General features: G+C 48.4%; 1 protein-coding gene across 2 annotated transcripts in view; it reads left to right on the top strand.

The window, feature by feature from the left end:
* The first annotated feature begins 1,015 nt into the window (after window positions 1-1,015).
* The window catches only part of LOC142254653 (5-hydroxytryptamine receptor 3A-like), a 59,909-nt gene continuing 39,725 nt past the window's right edge, over window positions 1,016-21,199 (top strand). The window contains exons 1-4 of one of the 2 annotated variants that reach the window (XM_075325827.1): window positions 1,016-1,037; window positions 8,506-8,666; window positions 16,443-16,487; window positions 20,728-20,837. In XM_075325827.1, the coding sequence (XP_075181942.1) occupies window positions 8,508-8,666; window positions 16,443-16,487; window positions 20,728-20,837 (314 nt within the window). In that variant the 5' untranslated portion in view covers window positions 1,016-1,037; window positions 8,506-8,507. Of the gene's footprint in view, window positions 1,038-8,019; window positions 8,206-8,505; window positions 8,667-16,442; window positions 16,488-20,727; window positions 20,838-21,199 lie in introns of those variants that run through there. The other variant, XM_075325826.1, reaches the window with a different exon arrangement.

Consider the following 21,199-nt stretch of genomic DNA (forward strand, 5'->3'; position numbering starts at 1 on the left):
TATCAATCCTACTGGATTTATCATGCCTGGTCATTCACGGCAGCGCGCAGGAACCACATTTCTCTTCCTTTCAGCAATTTTCCAGTGTCTTCACCTGTGAATCTGCAGCAGCCGGTACATTTGCTCATCAGTGGCTGTCTCACATAACCATTTCAGGTGAGGAGCTTCCCTCCCTTATCCTTGTCTATATGTTAAACAGTTAAGGCCCTATTGGCGCTATTTTCTGATTTTTATGTTGTGGCCTGACAAAGGTCAGTCTTTTGGCCTCCTATGTGCTTGACACGCACATATCCATACCACCAACACTTTTATCATCCAGTAGGATGATAATTGGTTCTGGTTAGTTGTTGACACCAATAATTAATTAAATCTGTTCCAACGCCACCTATCATACTTCTAAAAGGATCAAAGTTACTCAGTGTAAACCTACAGAGTCTAAAGTACAAAAACGCCAAAATCCAGATATTAGAAATAACTACTTTGTCAATCTCAGGTTCACGGTATGGTAAAAGGCGGCTAATGCACCAGTCCCAATACTAAATCCCATATTGCCCATACGAATGTCCCCTCTCTTAGAAATCCAACAGGGAATGAAACTGCCAGTCTTGGAAATTATACTTTTTCTATAATATATATATCGATTCTACTTCTACCAAAGTATGTAAAGATTTGAGGTGTAGTGTTGATATTTTTTGCTCGTCTGATATTTTTAAGCTATTTTCTGTGTGCATTGAAGGGCTGAGTGCTTGAGGTCTTTAGATAAGTCAAGTTCTTATTTATGGGACTGGTGCATAGACCAACGCCTTAATGGATCACCTTCATCGGGTCATTGCAACAGTTTAAGAATTAAAATATTAATGTTTTGACCTTACACAATTTCCCAAATTATTACCTCCGTGCCTGTTGTGTGTTCCTGTAGGCTTGGGTGAAATATTTAGGAAGGCTGACCAAGAAATTAGGCAAAGGCTACATGGCAACGTTTGGTCTCGCGATACAGCCTCCAGGTTCCCCTTGACCTTGTTCCCAGAAACATGGAGGTTAGTCTAAAGATTTTGTTTTGCCTCCCGGTAGCTCCAGCCAACAGTTGACCCCTCTAGGCAATAACTAAGTTGCCAAAGTTAGAGTTCATTTCCAATCACCTAAAAGTGATGGTGAGATCTTTTGAGATCTTGTAGCCTTTCTCTACGTAACATGACATCATGGTCGGCCAAGTCCTCACTCCAGCTAAGAAGGTATATATATATATATATATATATACGGTTGGCTGATGAGTTTATAGACTTCATAATAGATTTTATGATCCAGGGAAGACGCATTGGGGTCTCCAGATTGAAGATCCAAAGATCTTGGAACCTCAAGTAAGATTTTAGATCCTAGGAGACAGATCCTAGCAAATAAGTACTCTGTTGTCTACTCTGTTTTGTCATTTTTGCAATAATAATAATAACGTTAATATGAAAGCCGCTGCTATGAAGGATCTATGTATATCATACAGTTACCAATAAAGCGAAACTGAAATATATTGGTAAAAGGTATACATTCGATAAAAAAAGCAGTCTATATTATTACAGATGGTCTATTAGTGCTTTAAAGGGAATCTATCATTAAAATGTCATAATACAAACTGCATACCTATTTATGTAGACCTCTTAAACCTGATGAGTCTGTTGTACTTATTGGGGAGGTCTATGATAGAAAGGCTGTACAGTCCTAATAATATCTGCATCTTGTGGGTCCAACTCTAATCAATTTCTGCCTACCCAGTCTGGCAGTAGCAACTTGTTCTGAGTAGTGTGAGATTTCAGCAGAAGCACGGAGGAGGGACACTGAGGAGTCGTCAATCAGGCTAGGTGGGTAGACATACAGCAGGGAGGAAAAACATTATGGAACTGTCAGTCGGCCAGGTGGGCAGTGGTTCTGATGCAATTGGACAGATGTAGAACATGGAAACGCTGTCAGTGAGGCTAAGTAGGAGGAAATTCAGCTGCAGCGGTGAGGAGGAACACTGAGGAGCAGTCAATCAGGATAGGTGAGTGTAGATTCAGCAGCATCAAGATAGATAGACAATGAGGAGTTGTTAATCAGGCTAGGTGGGTAGAGATTCAGCAACAGCAAGGAGGGGCAATAAGGAGCTCCAAATCAGGTTAGAGGGGTGAAGAATCAGCCACAGCAAGGAGTAGGGACGATAATGAGCTGTCAATCAGATTAGATGGGTGAACATTCAACAAAAGGAGGGAGAAGGTTCAATGTGGAGCTTCCAATCGGCTTGGTGGGCAGTGGTTTGGCAGAAACAGCACAGATGTGGAGCACAGAAAAGCTGTCAATCAGGCTAGGTGGGTGTAGATTCAGCAGCAGGTAGGAGGGACAATGAAGAGATGTCAATTAGGCTAGGTGGGTCGAGATTCATCAACAGCAGAGAGGAGGGACAATAAGGACCTGTCAGTCAGATTAGATGGGTGAAGATTCTGCAACAGCACGGAAGAGGTTCAATGTAGAACTTTCAATCGTCTTTGTGGACAGTGGTTCAGCAGCAGCAGAACAGATGTGGGACACGGAGAAGCTGTCAATCAGGGTAGGTATGAGAAAATTCAGCTGCAGCGGTGAGGAGGGACACTGAGGATCTGTCAATCAGGCTAGGTGGCTGGAGATTCCGCAGCAGGAAGGAGGAGGGACAATCAGGAGTTTTCCATCAGATTAGATGGGTGAAGATTAACAACAGCAGGGAGGAGGGACAATGAGGAGCTGTCCATCAGGTTAGATGGGTGAAGATTGGACAACAGCAAGTAGGAGGGACAATGAGGAGCTGTCCATCAGGTTATATGGGTGATGATTGAACAACAGCAAGGAGGAGGGACAATGAGGAGCTGTCCATTAGGTTATATGGGTGATGATTGAACAACAGCAAGGAGGAGGGACAATGAGGAGCTGTCCATCAGGTTATATGGGTGATGATTGAACAACAGCAAGGAGGAGGGACAATGAGGAGCTGTCCATCAGGCTAGGTGGCTGGAGATTACGCAGCTGCAAGGAGGAGGGACAATCAGGAGGTGTCCATCAGATTTGATGGGTGAAGATTCAACAACAGCAGGGAGGAGGGACAATGAGAAGATGTCCATCAGGTTAGATGAGTGAAAATTCAACAACAGCAAGGAGGAGGTTCAATAAAGAGCTATCAATCAGGCTAGGTGGGTGGAGCTACAGCAGGGAGGAGGGACAATAAATAGCTGTCAGTCAGGCTAAATGGGTGGCGCTTCAGCAACAGCAGGAAGGAGGGACAATAAGGAGCTGTCAATCAGGTCAGATGGGTGAAGATTCAGCCCCAGCGGGGAAGAGGAGCTGTCAATTAGTATAGTTGGGCAGAGATTGAGTTTACACTTTGAAACAAGATTGTACAGACATTCTCACATTGATTTATTAAGTAAGTACACCAGTTTCATTAGGTCTTAGAGATCTTTTTAATGAAGCATGCAGTTTATATTGAGACATCTGATGACAGATCCACTTTAGAGCTATATGAAAGGTAAATATCGACACAACACAATTGTGTTTGGCAGCCATATCCACCATCATTGTACCAGACAGCTGCATAATCAGTGCCATTGTATTACATAAATGTATTTATTCTGTGACTGTGAAGAACATATTTACCCATTAAAACATTATCTACAATATGTGGTAATGGAAATGTAGCCGACTTCCTCATATTTGTTACGACTTTACCTTCCTTTATAGATCCGCCTTATTGTATATACCCCGCAGTGGTGGCTGGTAGCCCCATCTCCTCATAGCCGTGTACATTGTAGCTCTACTGCAATCTGATGCACTAATAAGACCTATTTGCACTATGCTGTAAATTTGTATAGTTTTACAAACAGCCCAAATTCAATAAATCTTGTTTTATGACTGTGTTTGCCTGAGTCACAGTTTGTTCTAGGGTAGATTTTTTTTTTTTTATTGCACGCCCGGATCTACTATTCCCACAAGCGAGGGGAGAGGACAGTAATAATGCAGCTATCTGGACATGCCAGTATAATATCCTCTGCATATAAAGGAAACTAGAGGATGACGGCGTTACCTTTTGTCCAGTATATCGAAACTGTAAAATCTCTGGATGTGGACACACGGAATAAATTGTCAAATAAAACAGACAACGACAAGCTCACTTGCTCATTGTCCGATCTAGGGGTCACATTGTCAACTCATATTAACAACATGATGTAAATTTATGTATATAAACCTTCTACACTTCATTGAAAAGCACCTGTCACATATATGAATTATTTTTAATCTGTGTCACGATTCTCTGTGCAGAGCATCTCACAGACATGGAGATGCTCTGCAGCACTTACTGATCTCGCAGTGTATGTATTCCTTTGTGCAGAGCATCTTGCCCTTGGAGATGCTCTGTGGCACTTACAGATCTGGCAATGTATCTGTTCCTTTGTGCAGAGCATCTTGCCCTTGGAGATGCTCTGTGGCACTTACAGATCTGGCAATGTATCTGTTCCTTTGTGCAGAGCATCTTGCCCTTGGATATGCTCTGTGGCACTTACAGATCTGGCAGTGTGTCCATTCTTTGTGCAGAGCATCTTACCCTTGGAGATGCTCTGCGACACTTACAGATCTGGTAGTGTGTTCATTCCTTGTGCAGATCATCTTGCCGTTGGAGATGCTCTGTGGCACTTACAGATCTGGCATATATCTGTTCTTTGTGCAGAGCATCTTACCCTTGGAGATGCTCTGCGACACTTACAGATCTGGTAGTGTGTCTGTTCCTTTGTGCAGAGCATCTTGCCCTTGGAGATGCTCTGTGACACTTACAGATCTGGCAGTGTGTCTGTTCCTTTATGCAGAGCATCTTGCCATTGGAGATGGTCTGTAGCACTTACAGATCTGGCAGTGTGTCTGTTCCTTTATGCAGAGCATTTTGCCCTTGGAGATGATCTGTGGCACTTACAGATCTGGCAGTGTGTCCATTCCTTGTACAGATCATCTTGCCGTTGGAGATGCTCTGTGGCACTTACAGATCTGGCAGTGTATCTGTTCTTTGTGCAGAGCATCTTGCCCTTGGAGATGCTCTGCGGCACTTACAGATCTGGTAGTGTGTCTGTTCCTTTGTGCAGAGCATCTTGCCATTGGAGATGCTCTGTAGCACTTACAGATCTGGCAGTGTGTCTGTTCCTTTATGCAGAGCATCTTGCCCTTGGAGATGCTCTGTGGCACTTACATATCTGGCAGTGTGTCAATTCCTTGTACAGAGCATCTTGCCTTTGGAGATGCTCTGCGGTGCCATCCTTGTTAATGAACTAGCAACTTGGTCACTATACTGGAGTCCAGGTTGGTTCTGGGAGGTGCTGGTTACTCAGCTGTTCCATCTTCCGGGTAATTGCTCAGGCTTCTTTACTGAAGTTCCCCCAGATCTCTGCCAGTTGTACTCTCTGGCTCTGCTGTGTTGCCGTAGTTTGTGTGTCTGCTAGTGGTCTGTTCTTGGTATTCTGACCCTGGACTGTTGTTGGACTTCCCTCTGCCTGCTCCCTATTCCTGTTGTGCATTCCTGGTCTGGACCCCGGACCGTTATCTGACTACATATTTGCTTGCTCCCTTTTACTACTACGTGCTCTTCTGGTATTGTGACCCTCAGGTTGGGCCCTGACTCCATCTTTGTTTACCCCTTATGATTATACGTGACCTGACTACCCTTCCGTTCATCTGACCCCGTAAGATAGTGCCAAGCGTTACAACCTGGTGTAAATTATGCTGTTTTCCTGAATCTTGTGATAATTAGATATTTCCAGTAATAGAAATCTGTAAACAGTTGCAAAGTGGTTTGGCTGTTTACTCAGAATTTCCAGTATAGAAATCAGTGGTGAGCCGATATAATAGACTTCACCAATGTGATCATCTTACATTTAAATATCTGTGACATTAGAAGATCATTTTGAGTGGATCTCCTCTTTGAAAGGAATCTGTCACCAGGTTTATGCCGTGGCATCTGTAGGTAAGATTTAGAAGAGACAGAAACCCCTTTTTGCTCACCTTACCCCACTCAGCGCTCAAATTTGCTTTGTCCTTCCGGCTCCCTCTGTGCTAGTTCGCGCCACACCAGTGATTTCATCATCATCAAAAGGCTTTCAAGGCCGCCCTAGGCAGCTATGTGCTACCTGAGTATTTAGGTACTACTGCACCCTGCTACCGCATGCTAGCCAGGAGTCTATCCACAAGTCCTATCCAGTTCAGCTACAACCTGGAAACCTGATTGTCTACTATGCTCAGCTGATCCTGGGTGCTATCCACACTTGCAGCTCTCCTCTGCTATTCCAAAGTTCTGTTGGCGCACTCAACTCTGCTGCATCAAGGTACCTGCAAGCCTGTTCATTTCTGCTAATCAAAGGTGCTGTTACTCTCAATTCTCCTGCATCAAGGTACCTGCCTGCCTGTTGGTGTCTGCTATTTCAAGGTGATACCTGTACTCTCAATTCTGTTGCAAGATATCTGCCTGTCTCAACTCAGCTGTATCACGGTACCTGCCAGCGTTCTCGTCTCTTCAGTTCCAAGGTGCTGTCCGCACACTCAGTTCTGCTGCTTCAAGGATTCTGCCAGCCTACTCAGCTGATCCTAAGTGGTGTCAGCACACTCAATTCGGCTACACCTGTGACCTCTAGCTACACTAATCCATGTGCTGCCCTGCATATCCAGCTCTACTAGTCCTCACTATTAAATTTGGCTAGACCAGCTCCGCAGCATCAACATCTCCAGTTTCTGTTGCTCTCCTTGACCTGTGGCACAACAAATCTACTTCAACAGGTGAGCCTTATAACTCATATTGCAGTAGTATATTATTTCCCTTTTTTTCTTGACATCATTTTTATAAAGTCTCTGCAAGAGCCTGTCATGTGATTTTCGGCTCTGCACACACCGACTGGCACAACGTCATCAGACTCTGTTCACACCTCAGAGTCTGACAAGCAACCTGAGGCTTCTGGATTGTTCAGCCAGAGCCGGACGTCGGCTGGTTCAGGTTCACTGGTCTTCAGCTCTGCAGCAGTTAATTCCTTAAGACTTGTAAACAGGTCCTAGAGCTCAGGTTGCTAATTGCCTTGTACAGCTATCTTCTCCCTATTTAAAGCACAGCTTCCTTCCAGCAGGTACTGCTGATGGCTTCAGTATAAGCTCCAGCGATACCGGTCTTGGTGGTTATCCTGTTAATGGTGATCCATATTGCGCTTTTGAGTGGTGTGAGTGTTCCCCTGTTGTGCGTTACTTCCTTCCTTTTTTCATTGTTCCCCAATACACATAGTTTCTCCTTTTGTGTTTTGAGTTGTGTATGAGTTTCCACTCTCCCTTGTAAGTGTCGTTTTGTGGTGTTTTCTCTTTCTGTTTTCCGGCCCACCCCAAGGGTGTGGGAGAGGGGGAGTAAGATCAGGCTCCGGACAGGAGTTAGGGTCACGCTAGGGGCTTGGACCTGGCTACCTTCAAGCTTACCTCCAAGATAAGGGAATGTGCAGGGTCTCAAGTGTGAAGGCCAGCCTAGGGGCCCCTGTCCCGTCATTACATTCCCTGTGACAGAGCCAAGCTCTTATATCTCATGTTTTTGTTCCTCTTACAAATATTGAGATATTTAAAATGCAGGTGTGAATGGTACCATAAAGTTTTATATCTGTGAGCCAAATTTATGGATTCAATTGGAGAGGAAGCTATAAAGAAAAAATGCAGATGAAGTATCCATTTTTATAACAAAGAACACGTCTCGTCATTTTTCTTTTCGGTATTTTTGCATTAGTTTGTAATTTCAGTAGCTGTTGGGGACCGCCCAATAGCACCAACTTCATCAATCAGTTCTGTCCTTTTTTTCCCATAAATTTGCGTTTGATTTACCCTTTTCTTCCTAAGTCACCATGCAGTTAGCTCTCATTTTTCTTTTCCGCTCCCCCTTCCTTTCTGCTCCCTCCTCTTTACCACTCCCAGGTGATATATACAGCGGTGGCTTCTGTTCCGTCCTCATTGTTCTACATGTGATCGCTTCTTCTGGTTTTACCTTCGAATTCCCGTTCAGGTGGAAAATCATGTTCTCTGAAATAAGTTGTTCATCCTGTTCAACTGCTAGATTTCGGCATTTCATGGGTTTCGTGAATTAACAATTTGATCTCTTTGGGCTCAGAACTTTTTGGGAAATGCAGTGGACTCTTCTTATTTTCCTTCTGTGCGGTAAGTTACCCTTTAAGTGTTTTGTGTGACACCTCTTGTAATTATCGTAAAGGATTATGCCCAAAATATTAAGTGCTTGGACTCTGATCATTGGGACCCAACACGATCCGAAATCAGGACTCTCTTAATGAATTTCGATTGGGATTTTTTTGTATATCTGATAGTTTTGTTTGATTATTGCGTCATTCAATTTTTTCTGTTGTGTATATATATATAATCATTTTTATCATTAACAATCTGATGGCTTTTAAGGTGTGCAACTTGTTGTATCTGATCATAATATTGTATGTGGGCTTGCAGCTATGACGCGTTGCCAAGACATTTGCGGCTATTACAATGTGACGGACAGTATTATTAACGATGGGATGGCTGATCGCTTGGCGAATATCAGATCTGTCAGAGATTGGCGTGAACCTACAATTGTATCAGTGGATATGACCTTCAGAGGAGTCCTGGAAATGGTAAAGTATATACAAAGAGACTCTATGTAATGCCATTTGGTATATGTATACATATATATACTTCACCTCAACTGCTTCATGTCATATAGTCAGAATGTGTGTCTCATCTTCACTTAAACACCTAGCATAATACCAGGGTATGCTGTGCATTGTAGCAGCAATACAATCAAATGAGATATCAGAGTATGGACATGCTAATAGTTTTATAAAGTGAGCTGGAGTCCTAAAATACGTATTTTAATATTTGTGGAAAATGTTGTCATTCTTACATGGATTTTCAAAGTAAGTACACCAGCCTAGAAGATCTATTTTAAAGAGGTTGATTCATTACAAGATTTAAGACTGGACTGAATGCCACAGAGTACCATCAGTGAAAGGCTGGCAGCACCTAAAAGGGCTTCCAAGGATAGGTTACAAGATGTGAGACTGGACTGGATGCCACAGATCACCATCGGTGAAAGGCTGATAGAACCCAAAAGGGCTTCCAAGGATAGGTTACAAGATTTGAGACTGGACTGGATGTCACAGAGCATGATCGGTGAAAGGCTGGTAGCACCTAAAAGGGCCTCCATGGACAGGTTACAAGATGTGAGACTGAACTGGATATTACAAAGCACCATCAGTGAAAGGCTGGTGGAACGTAAAAGGGCTTCCATGGACAGGTTACAAGATGTGAGACTGGACTGAATGTCACAGAACACCATCAGTGAAAGGCTGGTAGAACCTAAAAGAGCTTCTAAGAATAGGTTACAAGATGTGAGACAGGACTGAATGTCACTGAGCACCATCAGTGAAAGGCTGATAGAACCTAAAAGGGCTTCCAAGGATAGGTTACAAGATGTGAGACTAGACTGGATGTCACAGAACACCATCAGTGAAAGGCTGGTAGAACCTAAAAGAGCTTCTAAGAATAGGTTACAAGATGTGAGACAGGACTGAATGTCACTGAGCACCATCAGTGAAAGGCTGATAGAACCTAAAAGGGCTTCCAAGGATAGGTTACAAGATGTGAGACTAGACTGGATGTCACAGAACACCATCAGTGAAAGGCTGGTAGAACCTAAAAGAGCTTCTAAGAATAGGTTACAAGATGTGGGACAGGACTGGATGTCACACAGCATCATCGGTGAATGGCTGGTAGAACCTAAAAGGGCTTCCAAAGATAGGTTACAAGATGTGAGACTGGACTGGATGTTACAGAGCACCATCAGTGAAAGGCTGGTAGCACATAAAAGGGCTTCCATGGATAGGTTACAAGATGTGAGACTGGACTGAATGTCACTGAGCACCATCGGTGAAAGGCTGGAAGCCCTTTTAGGTTCTACCAAGGGTAGGTTACAAGAAGTGAGACTGGACTGGATGTCACAGAGCACCATTAGTGAAAATCTGGTAGAACCTAAAAGGGCTTCCATGGCTAAGTTACAAGATCTGAGACTAGACTGGATGTCACAAACCACCATCGGTGAAAGACTTGTAGAACCTAAAAGGGCTTCTAAGAATAGGTTACAAGATGTGAGACTGGACTGGATATCACAGAGCACCATCGGTGAAAGGCTGGTAGAAGCTAAAAGGGCTTCCAAAGATAGGTTTTGCACTAGTCAATCTGTCTAGCAGGTGCTAGGGGAACCCTGGCCTTCAGTTTCTGACTCCTATACAGAGATCTGGTCTTACGTAGGAGCCCCTAGGTTGAGTTCATGGAGTGGTGGCTAGCTGGAGGAATCACTTGACAAAAAATGGTTGGAAAGTTTAATCAGTACGTAGCAAAAGATCAGGATAGAAATAAAGTTGGCAGACAGTAGAATAGTCAAAATATAAGCAGAGTTCAGTAACGGGAATTAAGCTAGCTAGACAGGAGCAGAGTAACAGGAGTGAACCAGGGTAAGTAGCATTTATAACTGGCAACTGGAAGGATTGAGCTAGTGGTTTAAAAAGTGTGTAGCTGCTTCCGAGGGTCACAGAAGAGTGTCAATTAGAAAACCATTTTCAATATTTACCCCCAAACTGCCCAAGTTCAAGAACATTAAACAGAACTGCTGCATTGTTACCCCTCATCATTCATAATAAAGGTGTTGCGCCTACCAGCAACAGGATCAGAAGTGAGTACAGACAGGGATGTTTCGCTACATTAGCCTGATCTTTTCTTGGTCACAATCTACTGAGTTTACAGTCTGATATTGCAAATTAATGCAGATATGATACCAGATTTTGCTGCTCACTTCCGCTTCGGCAGGTGAGTGATGCTGATGACATTGCGACCCCACATAACTGCTGGGAAGTATGTATCATACATGCGTCTTATTCAAACGAATACGACAGGTATGCAACACCTGACGAACATGCATGGGTTGCAACAGGTATGAAGAGCTGCAACGTCATTAGCACGGCTCACCTCTGGATGTAGAAGTGAGCAGTACCCCAAAAAAGCCCTTTACTTGTGTGTCAGTATGTATTGTGAAGTCAGCTTTAACTTGCAACATCAGATCATTAGTTCAATAGACGGTGACAAAGGTAATGTCAAGAAAGTCCAGTCTCAAATCTTGAAAAGCCAAGATAGTCCCTGAAATAAAGAGAATTAACATGTCCATATACAAGAGAAACGTCATCCGAACCCATCTAGTTCAGCCTAATATCGACTAGATATAAGCGTGTCCCAAAACTCACCTGTTGGCAATTTCTCGTGAGAAAAACTGGGTTGAGCATGTTGGATTTCAACATGCTCAATCCTTTTGATCTCATGCAAGGTAAGGCACCGCGAGGGTCAGGGGCAGACACTGAGAGCATAGGGCCTCTGTGCAAGAATTGTGTATGGCCCTTCCCCACTCCTCGAGCCTAAAAGTCACCTGTGGGATATGCAGAGCAGCGTATTCCAGAAAGTCTGCAGCGCGGTGACATCACTGAAAAAAGGAGAACAGCGCTGGACACCGGAGAAAGCAGCAGTAGGTGAGTATTTTATCACACTACATTACCTGCACACATTTAATGAATGCAATATTCAATGGGAAGCTTCTTTAACAATGGTAAGGCTGTTACCAGCCAACATCTGATTTACCTCCCCACACTGTCCCCCATGGTCCCACTTCAACATTTAGATCCCTTACTTCTCCATACAAACCCCCCATGCTCGCACTTATCCATACGGTTCCTCCTATGCTTCCAACGTTCCTATGCTCCCACTTATCCATTCTGTCCCCCATGTTTACACCTATCCATACTGTTCCGCTATGCTCCCACTTATCCATACAATTCTCTCATGCTCCCACTCATCCATACTGTCCTGACAATGCTCCCACTCATCCATACTGTCCTGACAATGCTCCCACTCATCCATACTGTCCTGACTATGCTCCCACTCATCCATACAATTCCCTCATGCTCACACTTATCCATACGGTCCCAATGCTCCCACTCATCCATACTGTCCTCCCTATGCTCCCACTCATCCATACTGTCCTCCCTATGCTCCCACTCATCCATACTGTCCTCACTATGCTGCCACTTATCCATACTGTCCTCTAGGCTCCTACTCATCCATACTGTTCCCTCTATGCTCCCACTTATCCGTACTATTCTGTCCCCCCTATGCTCTCACTTATCAATACTGTCCTCACTATGCTCCCACTCATCCATACTGTCCTCACTATGCTCCCACTCATCCATACTGTCCTCACTATGCTCCCACTCATCCATACGGTCCTCACTATGCTCCCACTGATCCATACTGTCCTCACTATGCTCCCACTGATCCATACTGTCCTCACTATGCTCCCACTGATCCATACTGTCCTCACTATGCTCCCACTGATCCATACTGTCCTCACTATGCTCCCACTCATCCATACTGTCCTCACTATGCTCCCACTCATCCATACGGTCCTCACTATGCTCCCACTCCTCCATTCTGTCCTCACTATGCTCCCACTCATCCATACTGTGCCCACAAGTTCTTATCTCTCCATACTATTCCCCCCTTCTTCACACTGTTTCTTTATTTCTAAATACTGTGCCCCATTTTCCATATGGCCCACTCACCCCACCCTGCTCTCTGTCACACTGCTTCATAATGTGCACTCACAGTCTTTGCCTCCAGTCTGTCACTGCCACCTCCGCGGCCCAGCGTGATGCAGTAAGGCATGACGGCCATTAAGCATACTGCTCTGCACCGCGTTCTGGCAGCAGCTCCAGGAACATAGCAGAGACTTGTATTGCCGCCGGCCTATCAGAGGCCGCTCTCTAACTCGCGCGACCTTTGATAGGCCGGCGGCCAGTAAACATCTCTGCTATGCGCTGCTTGCTGACGTCAGAGCGCACGTGTAGGCCCGTTCTAACGACCATGTTTGCCAGCGGCGGGCCCCCACTATATCCAACACGGGGGGCGACCGAGGACTTGCTTTCCCGCAAGACCAGTCAGACCCTGGTTGCGAAGACCCCCCTCCCTTCTAGGCCTGCAATATGGTCGCCACTGGCTAGGGGTGTCTAGCAAAAGCGTATCCCCTTTGAAAATTGAGAATACATGCATGCTTGTCCAAACTGAGCTTCCATGTATACCTCCCAACCGTCCCGGATACAGCGGGACTATCACGCTTTGCATTGTTTGTCCCGTTGCCACGAGCGGGACGGCCGTCTCCCAGGCTCCGCCCACCCACTCTCTCCCCGCCTCCCTGCTTTTCCCTCCTACCATCCTAACACGTGAACAGAGAGGAGTGCGCTGCCCGAAACTAGTCTCTGTCTCTGTGCTGCTGCTAAGGTATGTAGAATCTCCCCAGCGCTGATTCTCCTCTCCTCCCCTCCCCTCCCCTCCCGGCCGGAGCCTCTCTGTGCGTGCGGCCGGCCGCCTGTCTGTGCGTGCGGCCGGCCGCCTGTCTGTGCGTGCGGCCGGCCGCCTGTCTGTGCGTGCGGCCGGCCGCCTGTCTGTGCGTGCGGCCGGCCGCCTGTCTGTGCGTGCGGCCGGCCGCCTCTCTGTGCGGTCGGCCGACCGCCTCTCTGTGCGTGCGGCCGGCCGCCTGTCTGTGCGGGCGGCCGGCCACCTGTCTGTACGGGCGGCCGGCCGCCTGTCTCTGCGGGCGGACGGCCGCCTGTCTCTGCGGGCGGACGGCCGCCTGTCTCTGCGGGCGGACGGCCGCCTGTCTCTGCGGGCGGACGGCCGCCTGTCTCTGCGGACGGCCGCCTCTCTGCGGGCGGACGGCCGCCTCTCTGTGCGGGCGGCCCGCCGTCTCACTGTCCGTGCGGCCGGCCGCCTCTCTGTCCGTGCGGCCGGCCGCCTCTCTGTCCGTGCGGCCGGCCGCCTCTCTATGCGGGCGCCCCCAGCCGCCTCTCTATGCGGGCGCCCCCAGCCGCCTCTCTGTGCGGGCGCCCCCAGCCGCCTGTCTGTGCGGGCGCCCCCAGCCGCCTGTCTGTGCGGGCGCCCCCCGCCGCCTGTCTTTGCGGGCCCCCCGCCGCCTGTCTTTGCGGGCCCCCGCCGCCTGTCTGTGCGGGCGCCCCCGCCGCCTGTCTGTGCGGGCGCCCCTCTGCCGCCTGCCCTCTGCCTGCCTCTCCATGCTGGAGGCCCGCCGGCTGCCTGCCTCTCCGTGCTGGAGGCCCGTCGGCTGCCTGCCTCTCCGTGCTGGAGGCCCGCCGGCTGCCTGCCTCTCCGTGCTGGAGGCCCGCCGGCTGCCTGCGTGTCCGTGCTGGAGGCCCGCCGGCTGCCTGAGTGTCCGTGCTGGAGGCCCGCCGGCTGCCTGAGTGTCCGTGCTGGAGGCCCGCCGGCTGCCTGAGTGTCCGTGCTGGAGGCCCGCCGGCTGCCTGAGTGTCCGTGCTGGAGGCCCGCCGGCTGCCTGAGTGTCCGTGCTGGAGGCCCGCCGGCTGCCTGCGTGTCCGTGCTGGAGGCCCGCCGGCTGCCTGCGTGTCCGTGCTGGAGGCCCGCCGGCTGCCTGCGTGTCCGTGCTGGAGGCCCGCCGGCTGCCTGCGTGTCCGTGCTGGAGGCCCGCCGGCTGCCTGCCTCTCCGTGCTGGAGGCCCGCCGGCTGCCTGCCTCTCCGTGCTGGAGGCCCGCCGGCTGCCTGCGTGTCCCTGCTGGAGGCCCGCCGGCTGCCTGCGTGTCCGTGCTGGAGGCCCGCCGGCTGCCTGCCGGCCGCCTGCGTGTCCGTGCTGGAGGCCCGCCGGCTGCCTGCCGGCCGCCTGCGTGTCCGTGCTGGAGGCCCGCCGGCCGCCTGCGTGTCCGTGCTGGAGGCCCGCCGGCCGCCTGCGTGTCCGTGCTGGAGGCCCGCCGACCGCATGCGTGTCCATTGTGGAGGCCCGCCGACCGCCTGCGTGTCCGTGCTGGAGGCCCGCCGGCCGCCTGCGTGTCCGTGCTGGAGGCCCGCCGGCCGCCTGCGTGTCCGTGCTGGAGGCCCGCCGGCCGCCTGCGTGTCCATGCTGGAGGCCCGCTGGCCGCCTGCGTGTCCATGCTGAATGGGTGTGGATGGGGAGTGGATATGGGCGTGACTGTGAAATGGGTGTGGTTAGGGGGCGTGGCCTAAAAATTTGCCGCCGCAAACTTTGTCCCTCTTTTCCTTCTTTAAAAGTTGGGAGGTATGATAGCTATTGGCTGAATCAGCATGTCAGCTGACAGCAGTCAGTATACGGCTAATTTTGCAGCAGGTTTATGTCTAGTTATGGTTGGACTTATAGCTATGGTAAAATCTAATATATAAATCTGTGTGTGTGCGTGTGCGTGTGTGCGTGCATGCGTGTGTGTGTGCGTACGTGTGTGTGTGTGCGTCTGCTAAAGGAATCCGCACCATCACATTTACAATCACAAACTTTTGCACAGATGCCTCATTTGGAGGTGGAGTGCCAGATAGAGAGAGAGAGAGAGACATAAAGAGAGACAGACATACAGGCACAGAGAGGGAAAGAGGCAGACGGGGAAAGAGGCAGACGGGGAAAGAGGCAGACGGGGAAAGAGACAGAAAAAGGCAGATAGAAAGAGGCAGACAGGGAAAGAGACAGACTGAAAGAGGCAGACAGGGAAAGAGACATAGAGACAGGGAAATAGAGATATAGACAGGTAAAGAGCCAGAAAGGCAGACAGGGAAAGAGACAGACTGAAAGAGGCAGACAGGGAAAGAGACATAGAGACAGGGAAAGAGACAGAGATAGGCAGACAGGGAAAGAGACAGAGATAGGCAGACAGGGAAAGAGACAGACAAGGAAAGATACAGACAGGGAAAGAGGCAACCAGACAGAAGACAGAGAGACAGACAGGTAGAGAGAGACAGGGAAAGAGACATACAGACAGGGAAAGAGGCAGACAGGGGAAGAGACAGATGGAAAGAGGCAGACAGGGAAAGAGACAGACAAGGAAAGACACAGACAGACAGGGAAAGAGGCAGACAGAAGACATAGAGAGACAGGTAGAGAGAGACAGGGAAAGAGACATACAGACAGGGAAGAGAGAGGCAGACAGAGATAGGGAGACAGGTAAAGAGACAATTAAACAAACAGGGAAAAAGACAGACATACAGAAAGACAGACAAAGACAGGCAGTTGGAAAGAGACAGCCGAGGAAAGATACAAAGAGATAGGGAAAGAGGCAAACAGACAGAATATAGAGAGAGCGACAGGGAAAGAGACAGAAAGAGAGACAGACAGAGAAGGAGACAGAGACTGGGAGAGAAACAGTTACTATCCCGGGCAACGCCGGGTACTACAGCTAGTGTATAATATTTCTTTAAACTGTGATGCTACTATGATAAAACAAACAATAGCGTCTTTGAGAGACCTTCAGCGGGTAAAGTAATTAACAATATTTTTTTTGCAGGATGAAAAACTTCAGATTATGACAACCTTGATGGACTTTGAAATGGTGAGACGTGTGTGAGTGGTATGTAATTTCGCTAAGTAAATAGCCTCAAGAAAAAAGACTGACAGGTTATAATGATCTTCACAATAGATACACAGGCAGATCTGATGACATTAAACAAGTTCTGTGCTTCTTACATTCCAACACAAGCAGAGAGTTTCCATCTTCATGGTCCCAGAAGTTATGGGTTCCTGATGAGATGTGACGTTCCACAAAGAGATTTTTTTCCCCCTCACTGTCTATTGATGACATGATGAAGAAGGTTGGTTGTTGCGGTTTAGTTCAGTTCCTCAAGTAAGCCAGCCACCTGGATCTCAACATCAGTCATCATGTTATCAGTCATCAAGTCACAGGTGTCAAGCTGCCACTAGGGGGCGCAGGGACTCAGGTAGGAAAAGAACTGCATGTAGTTAGATAGAAGCCCACTAGAGGTCGCTTACAAGAGCAGGGATAGTCGATCAGTCAGGGTCTAAGCTGGGATGTCACATCAGTACTGAGGAGAAAACAAGCCAAAATCAAAGATCAGAGCTGAGGTTGGATACCGGGAGAGCAAGTAAGCACAGGGGAGGATGTGGGGAACACAGGACAGGATAGGAGACCGGAGGGACAGGGAGGGATGGGTAGGAGGGACAGGCGGGCCGGAGGAACCGAGATAAGGACAGGCTGAGGAAACGAAGGTCAGGTCGGGGAGATGGAGGTTATGTAAGGCAAGAGGGATGGAAGTCAGGTCGGGGAAGGGGAGCTGAGGTCAGGACAAACAGTGTCGAGTAGCAGGACAAGAACCAGAGAACGTCTCACAGAAACGGAGCACACAGCAGAGCCGGAAATATCACTGGCGGCATCCCGGAGGCAGCAGCACCACGATATGGCGGCGTGACCCCCGGAACGAGGCCAGAACAAACAGGCTCCTCCCGGAGGCAGGATACATGTACTGGCTCAGGAACGGCAGAGCCGTACTGTCAAGATCAAGGCCGGCTTTTCCCTGCTGCTAGTTACACTCAGCTCTGGCCTGGTCATGTCAGGGGTTAACTTCCCTTGCCTCTTCTGGATCCCAGGACGCTATCTATTGCCTCTCTACCTATAGCTCAATGCCAGTGATATTTCTGCCTTGCAGCGTGTATACTGGCTCTGGTGAGTGTTCCCGATCTGTTCTGTCTCCCTGCTACTGTGTCCTGACTTTGACCCTCCCTCGTTTGTCTGCCTGTCCCGGTCCCTGACTTCCGGCTCCTGCCTGTTGTTTGTGTTTCCCTCTGATCTCCCGACTTCCGATTCGGTTCTGCTTTCTGACTTTGATATTGATCCTCCCTTTGCAGTGACTCGACTTTCCTGGCTAGACCCTGACTGTTTGACTACTCTATTGGCCCCTGGTGATTCGCCTGTTAACATTGCTGAAGTTACTTTGCTGTACTTCAGCTGCCTTTCCGTTACAGTGTTTTTGTCTCTCCTTCACTACTCTGCTGCCACCTAGTGGGGATTACACTGTACTGCGTCTTACTAGCCTTTGTACAGCATGACACGTGCATGAATCATAACAGCAGGCTTAGCTACTGGACTGAACCAGAGAGCCAACCCTCATACCATCAATACACAAGTAAGGAGACAACTTAGAGGAAATTCTGAATGTCTGGGACCACGAGTGGGTGTCTGAAATAGGATAAAGCTCAAATCTATGAAACAAAGAATGTTAGTTAACTTATTTTACATATCAAACACATTATATCACTTTTCCTATTTCCAAACATCTCCTCGTTGTAGAAGTCTGGGAACTGGTTTCACTGGTATCCTCAGAAATTACTCTCTGCTCGTGACCTCTGTACTTGTACGGCATGCTCCTTTTTCAGACTCTCCATATTTGAATGAGTGAAAGACAATAACGTAAAAGGGTCTTAACTGTGTGATGGTGGTGATATACAGGGAATTGCTCACCTGGTGGGGTTGTGTGAGACACAACCACTTGAAGAGCATGGACACGGCTGCTGCAGATCCTCGAATTCTACAGCTAACAATGGCCGATAAGGGTTTACAGTACATCCGCGCTGCCATGTGAAGGAATGAAGCCGTATCCTGGAAAGTGATTTTACTCAACGCGTTTCGGAGTAAAACTCCTTCATCAGGACATTTACAAAATTACCCTTGTCGTCCATTGTTAGACTATCCATATTAACATTTCTATGATCAAGCATTAGGCAATGACAAAACCTAAGATAGAACAAACTAAGCACATATTCTGCAATAAAAAATAAGTAATGTAATAGTACATATAACTAACATAGGGGACTTACTACACACCGATTTTGATAAAAAGGGAGCCAAGTTCATTCCACTTCTTATTGGGTCCATTGCTGAACAGTCTTCCCTATATGATGCCATGATGGGCTTTATGGCAATGGTAATTAATGACTTGTACTTACCCTACCTCTATCACATCCTTCATTATTCTAACCCTCTCTTTCCACTTTTCTCTGCCAGTCATAGTTTACAATCTCTTCTATAGTTTTATATGAAAGGTCAAATATATTTTAGCCAAAACTCTCAAGCTGACCACACACTGAGCATGCACTGACCACACACCGAGCACGCACTGACCACACACCGAGCACACACTGACCGCACTCCGAGCACACACACCGAGCACACATTGAGCACACACTGACCACACACCGAGCACACACTGACCGCACTCCGAGCACACACACCGAGCACACATTGAGCACACACTGACCACACACCGAGCACACACCACACATTGAGCACAAGCCGAGCACACACATTGAGCACGCACCTAGCACACACCGAGCACGCACTGAAAACACACCGAGCACCCACTGACCACACACCGAGCACACATTGACCATACACTGAGCACAAGCCGAGCACACACACCAAGCACACATTGAGCACACATTGTGCACACACTGACCACACACTGACCACACACTGACCACACACCGAGCACACACCAAGCACACACACTGACTACACACCGAGCACACACCAAGCACACACACTGACTACACACCGAGCACAAGCCGAGCACACACAGAGCACAAGCCGAGCACAAGCCGAGCACACACCGAGCACACATTGAGCACACTGACCACACACTGACCACACACTGACCACACACTGACCACACACTGACCACACACTGACCACACACCAAGCACACACCAAGCACACACACTGACTACACACCGAGCACACACCAAGCACACACAGAGCACAAGCCGAGCACAAGCCGAGCACACACCGAGCACACATTGAGCACACTGACCACACACCGAGCACACACCAAGCACACACACTGACTACACACCGAGCACAAGCCGAGCACACACAGAGCACAAGCCGAGCACACACCGAGCACACATTGAGCAGACACTGACCACACACCGAGCACGCACTGACCACACACCGAGCACGCACTGACCACACACCGAGCACGCACTGACCACACACCGAGCACGCACTGACCACACACCGAGCACGCACTGACCACACACCGAGCACGCACTGACCACACACCGAGCACGCACTGACCACACACCGAGCACGCACTGACCACACACCGAGCACGCACTGACCACACACCGAGCACGCACTGACCACACACCGAGCACGCACTGACCACACACCGAGCACGCACTGACCACACACCGTGCACAAGCCGAGCACACACTGACCACACACCGAGTATACATCGAGCACACACACCAAGCACACATTGACCACACACCAAGCACACACTGAGCACACATTGACCACACACCGGGCACACACTGACCACTCATTGACCACATACTATCAACTTATTGACCACTCATTGACCACACACTGACCACTCATTGACCACACACTGACCACTCATTGACCACACACTGACCACTCATTGACCACACACTGACCACCCATTGACCACCCATTGACCACACACTGACCACACACTGACCACTCATTGACCACACACTGACCACTCATTGACCACACACTGACCACTCATTGACCACACACTGACCACACACTGACCACTCATTGACCACACACTGACCACTCATTGACCACACACTGACCACACACTGACCACACACTGACCACACACCGAGCACACACCGAGCACACATCGAACACACATCGAACACACCGAGCACACTGACTAGACAACGAGCACACGCGGACAACACATTGATACTGATTTTTAGGGTTATTACTCTACTGATTACTGATCTTATCAACTTTTTAACAGATCTGGGAAAATCAGTTTATAGCTTGGGATCCTGAGGAATTTTGTGGGATAAAACGTATCCTCATACCGGAGGGCTCAGTGTGGATCCCTGACATCAACATATCTGAAATGTAAGTCAAAACCTAGAATTATATTCTTGTCAAATGCATGAAGCAGGGGCATTGCTTAGCCTTAGGCCCAGGTGATTCAATGACCTATGATGTGGCCGACCTGTTCATGGCTAAATCCATTTGGCATGCTCCGAATAAACTATCTGGCGCATGCACATACAAAGCTTTATTGCAATATATATGATTTCTAGTGCCTGTGGAAAATATGTAAAATTTGGAGCATGCGCACTGGATACCTAATGACGGAAGCGAGCTTTCAGCCATAGATATGTGAATCACATCATAGTTATTCCTCGGCTTAATGTAGAATGGATAGGATGTAACACATAACAAGCACATAGAGGACTTTTTATGGGTGGCAC

Source organism: Anomaloglossus baeobatrachus, chromosome 10, assembly GCF_048569485.1.
Source record: "Anomaloglossus baeobatrachus isolate aAnoBae1 chromosome 10, aAnoBae1.hap1, whole genome shotgun sequence".
Classification (NCBI taxonomy): Eukaryota; Metazoa; Chordata; class Amphibia; order Anura; family Aromobatidae; genus Anomaloglossus; species Anomaloglossus baeobatrachus.